This window comes from Tamandua tetradactyla, chromosome 8 (genome assembly GCF_023851605.1).
Source record: "Tamandua tetradactyla isolate mTamTet1 chromosome 8, mTamTet1.pri, whole genome shotgun sequence".
NCBI classification, from domain to species: Eukaryota; Metazoa; Chordata; class Mammalia; order Pilosa; family Myrmecophagidae; genus Tamandua; species Tamandua tetradactyla.
In genome coordinates, this window is record NC_135334.1 from 83,882,140 (window position 1) to 83,894,822 (window position 12,683).

General features: G+C 39.6%; 2 protein-coding genes across 2 annotated transcripts in view; both read left to right on the forward strand.

The window, feature by feature from the left end:
* Positions 1-3,067: 3,067 nt before the first annotated feature.
* On the forward strand, positions 3,068-3,516 carry LOC143643651 (zinc transporter ZIP1-like). The gene is made up of 2 exons (XM_077112253.1): positions 3,068-3,263; positions 3,392-3,516. Exons 1-2 carry the CDS (start codon positions 3,068-3,070, stop codon positions 3,514-3,516), a joined length of 321 nt encoding a protein of 106 aa, XP_076968368.1.
* An 8,420-nt stretch (positions 3,517-11,936) lies between these two features.
* The window catches only part of IPO7 (importin 7), a 57,032-nt gene continuing 56,285 nt past the window's right edge, over positions 11,937-12,683 (forward strand). The window contains exon 1 of the mRNA XM_077113957.1: positions 11,937-12,186. Coding sequence (XP_076970072.1) covers positions 12,103-12,186 — 84 coding nt within the window. The 5' untranslated portion in view covers positions 11,937-12,102. The remainder of the gene's footprint in view (positions 12,187-12,683) is intronic.

Below are 12,683 nucleotides of genomic sequence, written 5' to 3' on the forward strand. Positions count from 1 at the left end.
TGCAAACTATCTACTCAAGAATGAATAGAAGATCTCAACATATGAATGACTAGTAAAAAGGTTGAATCAATAATCAAAAACCTCTCAAGAACAACAAAAAAAGCCTAAGACCAGATGGCTTCATTGGTGAATTTTACCAAATGTTCCAAGAAATATTAATACCAATCCTCTCAAACTCATCTAAAAAACTGAAGAAGAAGAAAAATTCTTAACTCGTTCTGTGAGTCAACAACACCCTGTGAGCCAAATGAAGATACCACAGGAAAAGAAAATTTCAGACCAATTTTCCTCATGAATATAGATGCAAAGAGTCTTAACAAAACACTAGCAAATTGAATCCAACAGCACATTAAAAGAGTTATACACCATGATCAAATGGGATTAATTCCAGTTCTGCAAGGGTGGTTCAACATAAGAAAGTCAATGTAATGCACCAAATTAATAGAAGAAAGGAAAAAAATCCACATAATCATCTCAACTGATGCAGAGAAAGCATTTGACAAAATCCAGCACCCACCCCTTCTTAATAAAAACATATAGAAAACTAAGAATAGAAGGTAGCTTTCTCAACCTGATAAAGGACATATATGAAAAATCACAACTAACATCATATTCAATGGTGACAAGCTAAAGGCTTTCCCTGTAGGATCAGGACCAAGACAAAGATGTCCACTGTCACCACTTTTTGTTCAACATTATACTGGAAGTTCTAGCCAGAGCAATTAGGAAAGAATAAGAATGAAAATGCATCCAAACAGGAGAGAAAAAAGTGTCTTTATTTGCAAAAGGCATGATCCTATTCATAGAAAAATCCCGCAAAAAGCTACTAGAGCTAATGAATGAATTCAGCAAATTGGTTGGATACAAAATCAACATGCAAAAATAAGTAGTGCTTCTATACACTACCAATGAGTCATCTGAAGAGGAAATCAGGAAAATAATTCAATTTACAATAGCAACTAAAAGAATCAAGTGTCTAGAAATAAATTTATTCAAAGGTATAAAGGACGTGTAAACAGAAAGCTACAAAATATTGCTAAAAGAAATCAAAGAGGACCTAAATAATTGGAAAGGTATTCCATGTTCTTGAATTAGAAGACGTAATCTCATTAGGATGTCCATTCTACCCAACGTGATTTACAGATTCAATACAATCTCAGTGAAAATTCCAACAGCCTTCTTTGCAAGAGTGGAAAAGTCAGTCATCAAATTAATAGGGAACGGTAAGAGGCCCCAAATAACCTAAACCATTTTGAAAAAGAAGAACAAATTTGGAAGACTCACATTTCCCAGTTTTAATGTATAGCTACAGTAATCAAAACAGCATGGTAACTGGCACAAGGACAGAAATATAGACCAATGGAATCACACTGACAATTCTAAAATAAACTCTTATATCTAAGGCCAATTGATTTTTGACAAGGGGGCCAAGTCCATTCGATGGGAAAAGAACAGTCCCTTCAGCAAATGGTGCTGGGAAAACTGCATATTCACATGCAAAAGAAGGAAGGTGGACCCCTACGTCACACCATATATAAAAAACAAAACAAAAAGAATCAATAACCTAAATATAAGAGTCAAAACTATGAAACTCCCAGAAGATAACATAGTGAAGCATCTTTAGGACCTTAATTAATAAAGGGGAAGCATTTCAAACTTAATTTATTTTAACATTTGTTCCCCCATTATTTATTTTTATTCCATATGTTCTACTCATCCATTGATAAGGTAGATAAAAGGAGCATCAGACACAAGGTTTTCACAATCACAGAGTCACATTGTGAAAGCTATGTCATTATACAATCACCTTCAAGAAACATGGCTACTGGAACCCAGCTCTACATTTTCAGGTAGTTCCCTTCAGCCTCTCCATTACATCTTGAATAACAAGGTGATATCTACTTAATGTGTAAGAATAACCTCCACGATAACCTCTAGACTCTATTTGGAATCTCTCAGCCATTGACACTTTGTCTCATTTCACTCTTCCCCCTTTTGGTGGAGAAGGCTTTCTCAATCCCTTGATGCTGAGTCTCAGCTCATTCTAGGATGTCTATCCCACATTGCCAGGAAGGTCCACACCCCTGGGAGTCATGTCCCACGTAGACAGGGAGAAGGTGGTGAGTTTGCTTGTTGTGTTGGCTGGAGAGAGAGGCCACATCTGAGCAACAAAAGAGGCTCTCTTGGGGGTGATTCTTAGGCCTAATTTTAAGTAGGCTTGACCTATCCTTTGTGGGGTTAAGTTTCATATGAACAAACCCCAAGACAGGGGGCTCAGCCTATAGCTTTGGTTGTACCCACTGCTTGTGAGAATATCAAGAATTCAACTTGGGTGATCATGCATCTATGTGATGATGTTAAGAATTACTGATTGCATATGTAGAATGGAATGATTTCTAAATGTTGTGCTAATTTCTTTTTTTTTCTTTAATTAATAATAAAAAAAAAAAGAATTCAACTTGGGGAAGTTGAATTTTCCCCTATTCTCACCATTCCCTAAAGGGGACTTTGCAAATACTTTTTTATTCACTGTTCAAATCACTCTGGGATTTATTGGGGCATCACTCTGGACAAACCAACAAAATCTCATGTCCTACTCAAGGTTCAATATGGATGAATCTTGATCACATCATGTTGAGGGAAATAATCCTGACACAAAAGAGCAACTATTTTTAGGATTTCATTGATATGAAATAATTAGAATAAGCAAATTTACAGAATCAGAAGCTACAGTTCAGATTACCAGGTGTCACAATGAGGGCTAGGGTATGGGAGTTAGTGCTTAATTGGTATAGAGTTTCTGTTTGGGCTGATAGAAAAGTTTTGGTAATGAACAGTTATGATGATAGCACACCATTATATATATAATTAACACCATTTAATGAATTATATATTTGAATGTGGCTAAAATGGGAAATCTAGGTTGTAAATGTTATTATAAGAAAATTTGAAATTAGAAGCATAAAAGAGAAGTTCTTCAACCTGATAAAGAGAATTTATGAAAAGTCTATGGCTAGTAGTGAGATGCTAGTGAGATCTGAAAATCAATGGTGCTACCACAGCTAGCATGGGGCCTTGGGGAGAGTCACAGCTCCTGGTATGGTGCCCTGAGGTGGTAGCCTCAGAGCCTCCAGTGCACAGGGGACTGGAGGCGAAGTTGGGGGCCCTGGTGCTCACCCTTATCTGCAGTCTGGTGTCCATCTGTGTGCTGGGCCATCCTGGAGCTAATCAGGAAGGCTTGACCTGCCTCCAGAAAACCCTGAGTCTCAGAAGTTGTTTCACAGGGCGGGGAGGGGGTCTTCCTGGCCACCTGTCTCCGGGACCTGCTGCCCTGACTGCCATAGATGATGCCTTAGCAGCCCTACGTGTGATTCTCCAGGTCTTCCTGCAGGGATTTATTCTGGCCATGGGCTTCTTTTGGTCCTGATGATGGAAGCAGATCACACTGGCTTACAAGGAGTAGTTGGGGCCACCATCCCGAGAGGAAGCGAGGGCTTTGCTGGGAATAGCACATAGTGGGCTGCAGCACTTGCATCATAGGCCAGGGGTCCCACAGGAAGTGGGGTCCCCGACAATACCTTAGGCCCTGTGTTATGGTCTTTTCTCTGGCCTTGCACTCTGTGTTCGAGGGGCTGGCAGTGGGGCTGCAATAGGAGACGGGGCTTGGGCCATGGAGCTGTGCCTGGCTCTGTTCCTCCATAAGGGTATCCCGGTTGTCAGCCTGTCCCTAAAATTGCTGCAGAGCCACCTGTGAGCACAGGTGGTGGCTGGCTGCAGGACCCTCTTCTCATGCATGACATTCCTGGGTATTAGGTTGGGTGCAGCTCTGGCAGTCAACTGGGCCATTGCACCAGCTGGCCCAGTCGGTGCTAGAGGGCATGGCAGCTGACAACTTCCTTTATATCACCTTCCTGGAGATTCTACCCCAGGAGCTGGCCACTTCTGAGTAGAGGATTCTCAAGGTCACTGTGCTCCTAGCAGGCTTTTCCATGCTCACTGGCCTGCTCTTCATCCAAGTCTAGGGGGCTCCAGAGAGAGGCAGAGGAAATTGGGTGTCAGGTGTCCCTGCCCCCCTCTCTCCCCAAGTGTGTGGGGAATAGACAGGAATGGGGAACAGAGGCACTGAGGACCAAAAAGTTCTCCAGGAGGTAGGGATGGAGACTTAGGGACTGACTGACCAATAAGAGGGAAGTGGGCAGATGAAAGCCTTGTCCCAGGCCTAAGAGACAAGAGATGGTCATGACACTAGAGGCATGATCAAAGAATAATAGGATTAGGGATGACTGGCTGCTAGAATCAGGGGTTGTACACTATACACAGGGGCAAGTTGATACTGAGGTTGGGCACCCAGCTGCTGTTGTGTAGATATATGAAGAGGAGATAGGACAGGAGTCAAGCGTCCTGTTGGTTCTAGCACATGTCAGCACTCTGACACTTGGGGTGACCTATTCTACTTTTCTTAGGTCCTACTATCAAATCTCCCATTTTCCTTACCCCAGGGGGGCCTGTGCCAAATAGTTTCTTCCTGCCAGTTTGGTACCTTCCCTGGCTTTTCCAGTCTTGCTCACTCCTCTATTTTTAAAGTGCAAAATGAATCCCTTCCCTCTTTCTCAAAGCACAGTGAAGGCACTGAACCCTGCCTAGTGCCTGAGCGGCTTGCTTCTCTTGAGTTTGGTCACAGATCCTGGAATAGGGCAGAAGTGTTTGCCGGGCTGGGGTGAAAGGAGGGTTAGCAGGATTGCAGCCTCCTACTGTTCCTATACTTAGGGATATAAAACATGGACTTGATGCCCATGCCCAGATGATAAACACTGAGCTGTCAAAACCTTTTTTTATACACTGCAGGAGCCCCGGGTGGGGAGGAGAGGCTCAACCCAAGGTTATCATTGGGAAGGGAGGGCTATGTATAAGGGTCATATTCTCTAGAAGCCATTTTACTGGCTGACTTGTTTTGGGACATATTTCCTAAAATAAAAAAGGCTATTGCTAATGAATGAAAAAAGTAAAAATATTTACACTTCCCAAATACCTGATTATAAATATAGATAGTTCTAAGGAATCTCAAAAACAACTAATAAAACCAATAAGTTAACTCAGCAGGTTTGCAGGATACAGGTCAATATACAACATAAATGTTTTTCTACACAAAGGAACTAATAGGCAGAAAAATGAAAAATTTAAATGTTATTAACTGTACTATACAAAATGAAATATTTAGGGATACATTTAACAAATTTACATAAGACCGAATATTGAAACTATTAACACTGCTGGCATACTTTTTTTTATTAATTAAAAAAAATTAACAACAAACAAAACATTAAGATATCATTCCATTCTACATATGTAATCAGTAATTCTTAATATCATCACATAGTTGCATATTCGTCATTTCTTAGAACATTTGCATCGATTTAGAAAAAGAAATAAAAAGACAACAGAAAAAGAAACAAAACGATAACAGAGAAAAAAAAAAGATTATACATACCATACTCCTTACCCCTTGCTTTCATTTATCACTAGCATTTCAAACTAAATTTATTTTAACATTTGTTCCCCCTATTATTTATTTTTATTCTATATGTTCTTCTCTTCTGTTGATACGGTAGATAAAAGGAGCATCAGACACAAGGTTTTCACAATCACAGAGTCACATTGTGAAAGCTTTATCATTGTTCAGTCATCTTCAAGAAACATGGCTACTGGAACACAGCTCTACATTTTCAGGCAGTTCCCTCCAGTCTCTCCACTACATCCTGAACAACAAGGTGATATCTACTTAATGCGTAAGAATAACCTCCAGGATAACCTCTCAACTCTGTTTGGAATCTCTCAGCCATTGACACTTAGTCTTATTTCACTCTTCCCCCTTTTGGTGGAGAAGGTTCTCTCAATCCCTTGATGTTAATTCTCAGCTCATTCTAGGGTTTTTCTCAATCCTTTGATGCTGAGTCTCAGCTCATTCCAGGATCTCTGTCCCACGTTACCAGGAAGGTCCATACCCCTGGGAGTCATGTCCCACGCAGAGAGGGGGAGGGTGATGAGACTGCTCGTCGTGTTGGCTGGAGAGAGAGGCCACATCTGAGCAACAAAGAAGCTCTCTTGGGGGTGACTCTTAGGCCTAAATTTTAAGTAGAATTGACCTATCCTTTGTGGGGTTAAGTTTGGCATACATTTTTAAAAGATCTAAAGAAATGGAGAGGTATACTATGTTCATGGATCAGAAGATTCAATATTATTTAGATACTAATTTTTCTTAAATTGGTATGTGGATTAAATGCAATATCTATCAAAATCCCAAAAGGCTTTTTATTTTTTACTAGAAATTAATGAGCTGAATTTTCCAAATATACTTTGATATGAAAATAAACTACAATAGTTAAAGCAATTTTAAAAAAGAGGAACAACTTTGGAGGATTTATACTACTTGATTATAAGACTTGTTCAAAAATCACATTAATTAAAGGCATAGCGATATTGGTGTAGAGATTGATAAATAGATCAGTGGAACAGAATAAAGTTGGGATAATTCCAAACATTTGGTCAATGATTTTCATCAAAGGGGCCAAGTAATTTACAGCACACTGGATGCCCGTATGCAAAAAAAATCTAATTCAATTCTTAGCTTATACCTTACACAAAAATTAACTTAAAATGCAGCACAGACCGAAACATGGTAATATGATAAGACTTCTAGATGAAAACATAAGAAAGTTTTCACAATCTTGAGATGGGAAACATTTCTTATATAGAACATTAAAGCATAATCATAAAAGATAAAAATTGATAAATTGGGCTTTATCAAAATAGAAAAAACTGTTTCTTGAAAGATCCATCAAGAAAATGAAAAAGCAAAGGCACAAACGGAAAGAAAATAATAATTCATAAATTTGATAAAAACATTATATCCAGAATATCTCACAACTAAAAACAGGAATGCAAAAATACATTATTTTTAAATGGGCAAAAAATTTAAAAAGACAATTTATAAAAGAAGATATACAAATAGCCAAAAAACACAGGAAAAGATGCTCAACAGCATTAGTCATCAGAGAAATGCATATTGCACACAATGACATGCATAATAACATCTTACCACTGGATAAACTTAATGACTTCAAATTGCAACTGTGGAAGATATAAATTAGTGAAATTCTTATAGATTGCTGGTGGGAATGTAAAATTGTACAACCAGTTTGGTAAACAGCTTGGCAATTTCCTATAAAGTTACATATACATTTACTATGTAAGCCAACCATTCTAGTGCTAGATACTTTCTAGAAGAAATGAAAATGTATGTCCACATAAAGACATGTACATAAAGGTACTTACCAATTTTATTCACAATAGCCAATAGCTGGAAATGTGACCCATGTCCTTCTACAGATGAGGGGATAGTGTTGTATATTGAATCACTAGTATACCATTTAGAAACAAGAAGGAGGGAACAACTGACACACTCAACATCACGTTATAATCTTAGAAACGTGTCAAAGAAGCTAAACATAAAATGTACTTAATGAATGATTCTCATTACTCTTGGATTCCATACTTGCCAATTTGCTTACTCATTAAAATTATTTGTAACCCCAAATCAATACTCCTGGTTCTTCCATTATCATTCATGGATGCACATGAGTGGTAAAAAAGTTGAGCTGCCTGATACACATATTCTCAAGCTGAAGTCAACAAGATGACACTCTGCCCTCTTGTTTCAGGTTTCATACTGTAAACATATGTCCTTTTTGTGGTATGTTTAGTGGCACTTTTCATGCATCTTTGTGCTTTTTCTTGGTGATTTGTCTGTTTAATATGGCCCCCAAGTGTAATGCTGAAGTGTTGTCTAGTGTTCCTAAGTGTAAGAAGGCCATGATGCACCTTATGTTGAATTGTGTTTATTATATCCTCTTCATTCAGGCATGAGTTATAGTGCTGTTGACCCTGAATTAAATGTTAATGAATCAACAATACATATCAAATAAGGTATCTTTAAACAAAACCACACAGAAAACAAGGTTGCATATTGATTAGTTGATGAAAATGTGACTAGAGACTCACAGGAAACAAACCCTGTGCTTCCCCTAGGAGTGATTCAGTATTTCCTAGGAGTGATTCAGTGTTTACTTGTAACTTAATAGAACATGACTCTCAGGAATAAAGAGAGCAGACTGTATATGAAACTCCAGGAAGGACAAATCTCATCTACAGTTATGGAAAGAACATCCAAGACCAACATAATGGTCTTGGCCTGGACATATGTTAATTGACCCAGAAGAGATAATGAAGAGGATTGATTTAGATATTCATTGATTGTGTTGTTGTCACAAACCTTTGTGAAAATTCATTGAACTGTAAACTTAAAAACTGATGCCTTAGGGGTTGCAAGGGGAGTTCAGTGGTAGAATTCCCGCCTGCCACGTGGGAGACCCAGGTTTGGTCCAGGCACTTCCCAAAAAACAGACAAGCAAAACAAACCGATAAAACAAACAAAGAACAAAATTTCAACAAATGGTGCTGCAATAACAGAATACTCACATGGAAAAATAATGAAATGTGACCCCACTATACAGCATACAAAAAAAAAGGGTGCCTTTTATTGTATGTCAATTATATCTTAGTGAAATTGATCTTTACATTTAAAAAAATTGCTTAGAGTATAAATGGCAATTTTGTGTAAATTTGTGCATTTTAAAAGAATTGCAATGATAAACAGTCTTCATGTGACAATGTTCAAATGCAAAATTGTCTTTTACCTTTCCTTTGCATATATTAGATTCTTCTAGAATCAAGTTAATGTGCAGACTCAGAGCAGCTGGGAAGGATGCTCCACAGAGTGTCCCCATTTCTTTATTTCCTTTCTTTAACCTTCTTCCTTTCCCTCTTACCCTTTCTTCCTAGTCCTTTTCTGAACACCAATAACAATTTACATTTTTACCGAGCTTTATAGTTACAAAACAGTTTGGAACTTCGTTTAATCCTCAAAATAACATTAGGTGCTTGAGATAGGATTATTTACTTTTTTACAGGTGGGGAACAAAAGAAAACTGTAAGAGCCAGTGAGATAAAAGGTTTTGTCCAAGACAGCACAGCTTGTACAATGCCTCAGAATAGATTTCGTATCTCTTTTCTTAGTTTCTATGTCTCTCTCTCTCTTTTTTTTGCGTGGGCAGGCACGGGGAACCCCCGTCTCAGCATGGGCATGGCAGGTGAGAACTCTGCCTGCTGAGCCACGATGGTGCGCCCTCTCTCTCTCTTTTGTCTCTTACATCTGAATTGTTTAGAATATAAATCTTACCAAGGCATAAAAAGAATTCCATCTATTACAAGTAGAATAATTACTTTTGTTGGCAATTAAATTTCATGAAAAAATTAATCTAAAATATTTGGGATATTTGAAATAAGGTTTATAGAGGAAGTCTAGGATGTGGGGTTCCATTAAATATGGGATGTCTTGACAAAGTCCAGTCACCTCAGACAGCTCAGCCTGGACCTGAACCCTTAATTCCTAGATAGTTATTATAAAGGGCCTAGGCAATGATGTCCACCCACAAAGTCTCTAATAGGAGCTGGGATGGGAAGGCTAATTCTTTCCACTCCCTTATAAGTATAGCTATTATGGTTACCACCTGAGCCTCCTTTCTTCTCTCTCACTTGCATTCTGATGTGCTTCCTCTTCATTGAAATTCAGAACTATTATTTACAAAATCTGTGAACCCAATAGCCTCTGCATTTGTCCTTTATCACTTTTTTATTTTTGTCTAATCACATCCCAGCTCAAAACAGCTCTGAAATCTCATTTTATACTTCTCTGAGTTCTTCTGCCTAAACTTGACCAAGGAGGCATAGTACTTATTTTGGCTGTCACAGGAGATTGAGATTGGGGGGTGCAAAGACCAATCACTATGTGAACATAGCACTTTTTCATTAATCCTTACTTGTTTGTCTATTGAGCATCCACTAATTTCTATGTCTGTCACAAAAAGATATGTTCCCTGCCCTAAAGGAACTCATATTGAACTTTCCAGTCGTATAAATCACATTCTTTTTGTCAATAGCTTGACAAACTAAAACTAAATCTGGAAATTGGCTGTGCTAATCATAGCACTAACTGAATGGTCCTAGGGCCAATCTCCTTTTGCAGAAACAAAGACTCTAGCTCCTTAGACAGGGCACAGCACCAGTAAGTTCTGTTCTTTCTGAAGAAAATGAGACACAGGCTCTATGTCCATTGTAGATCTACAAGGCTTGCTGGCTCCCAGTTTCCAGCACTATAACTAAAACTCCACTTTTTTTTCACCACCCTCTCTTCTCCTTTTCAGCCTCAGGGAGAGGGAATTAAAAATTTTTGGACTACTTTCTATGTCCCAGGTGCTTTTACATATATTGTGCTATGCTATAATCTTCACAATTCCATGATGCCCAAATTAATTCTGGAATCTAAAATAGACATATATTAATGTGAGGAGGGCTGGTTGTGGAGTTATAAAGAACTGGGTTTTAATTCTGGCTCAACCACCTACAAGTTATTACCTGTTAATTCATTCATTTCTTTGTTTATTACCAGTTAATTCATTCATTTCTTCGTTTCTTCGTACTTATTGAACTAGACATTCAAGCTCTATGGTAGGAGGTGAAGATACAAGGTGAATATAAAATAATACTTGTTTTCAAGGACCTCACAGTTGGGGGATGAGGCAGGGAGAGGAAAGTTCTTATACAGATCGTATCAATACAATGATAGAACTATCCACAGGATATCATCACAAAAACACTAGGAACTTACACAATTTAAGTAGCCTATTGAGTCTTCGATTTTTCTTTTGAAAATAGGAATTATTATACCTTTCTTCTGGGCATAGTAACTGGTGTATAAAAGGCATTAACATTGTAAAGCTTACCATTCCAGGAAAAGACTTACGTACCCTGCTCCCTTTTATCATTTTAACAAATTAAAAAGGATAAGCTATATTAAAAGAAATGTTTTTGAAGATTTACAATTCATTTTAAATATATCTATTTACATAATTTAATTCCAACAATAATAGAAATAAAAGAAAATTACCCCAAATCTCAGCATTCTAGAAAGTAATTTTTCATTTGCTAGCCTTCTTTATCAGCCTTTACCCGTTACAAAACTGAAGTCCTTATATAAATGCTTTAATATTACTACAAAGTCTATCGCATCTATAATTTTCAATGCCTGTTAAATGTTTAATTGACTGGATTCTTGTTATTCACTTAATCATTCCCCACATTGTTGCCATTTCCCTTGGGAGGCAGAGCGATTCAGTGGAAAGAATGAAAACTTTGAAATCAAGAGAGTTCCTAAATTTGAAATCCTATGTGAATCTCTTAATATCTAAGTGACCTTGGAAGGAGGTAGCCTTCCTGAAACTGATTCTTTAACTGTTTTAAAGAAAGTGAGGTTTAATAGGGATTATGCTTTTACTCTACAATTAGAAGGAATTTATATAAAGTCATGCGGATACTCAATTAAAAAAAAGACATTAATTCCAGTATAAACTTTCACACCTAAAGCTTATTTAATCTTTTGTGTTCTTTCCTTAGGATAACGTATCATAAATGGTTTACTGTGTCAAATATTTTAAATATTTTTGTGGCATTTAGAAACAGATATCAACCTGTTTTTTTAAAGGTTTCCTTCAATTACAAGGTTACTAGCAATGAATAGCACCACACATTGCATCAGATTCACCTCTGGTCAGCAGCCTAGCTAAATTATTCTGTGAAACTTATGCTATTGATTGTTTAATTTCCATTCTGTTGAGTTCGAACACTTTTCGTTTTCGAAAGGCAAGACGTATCGGTGGAAGAGACAGACCAGAGGGCCACGTGAGCTGAGCATAATGCATTTGTGGACTACATTTCCCAAGGTGCTCTACGAGGGCGCCGGCAGGAAGTGGCCGCAGCATCTCCCGCCTCTACGCGGGGACGGAGAGGTTCTATCCGGGGCCTTGGCGCTTCTCTTTCCTTTCGCGCCGGTTGCCGCTGCGGAACGCGGTGGGTCCATGTGCGCAGTGAGCGGCGCTATTCCTGGCCCATTAGCACCCGAGCTCCCGGTTTGTCTGAGTCCGCGCAGCTATGGACCCCAATACCATTATCGAGGCCCTGCGGGGCACCATGGACCCAGCCTTGCGTGAGGCCGCGGAGCGCCAGCTCAATGAAGTAAGGACGCCCGGCTGGCGGCGGCGGGCGGGCAGGCGGACTGTGGCAGGCCGAACCCTCGGGGCCTGGCCAGAGGCGCGGTCGGCGTGGCTGAGGGGCCCAACTGGAGAGGTGGGGCGGGGACCGGACGACGAGTGCCACGCCGGGGCGTCTTAGTCTGCTGCGGTGGCAGTGGTGGCGGCCAAGGCAGCCTTTGCGTCGGATCTAAGCTGGGCCTCTGGCTGTGGTCGAGGCATGAGAAGCCGGCTGGGCGGGCGTAAAGGGCTGGACACATGGCTGGCTCGGGTGGCCGGCAGCCCGCTGGCTCCTTCCCAGCTTGTTCCTCGTGCCCGGGAGGGGGCGAAACTCGCTGGGAGGTATTTCAGACGTTTCCGGGAGCACGCTTGCTCCCGGCTTTGGACGGATTCTGGGGGGGCTCTTGGGAACGTAGAGCTGGGTCATTGGCTGCGCCTGTCAGCCTTGTCACTTCACTGGGCTGATCAGTGGATTGTCTCTCG

What these genes read in the sequence shown, in the direction of transcription:
- LOC143643651 (XM_077112253.1), top strand. Translation starts at nt 3,068, where the DNA reads ATGGGGCCTTGGGGAGAGTCACAGCTCCTGGTATGGTGCCCTGAGGTG. An exon ending in CTGCCTCCAGAAAACCCTGA is followed by an intron (nt 3,264 to 3,391) that starts GTCTCAGAAGTT and finishes GTCTTCCTGCAG; the next exon opens with GGATTTATTCTGGCCATGGG.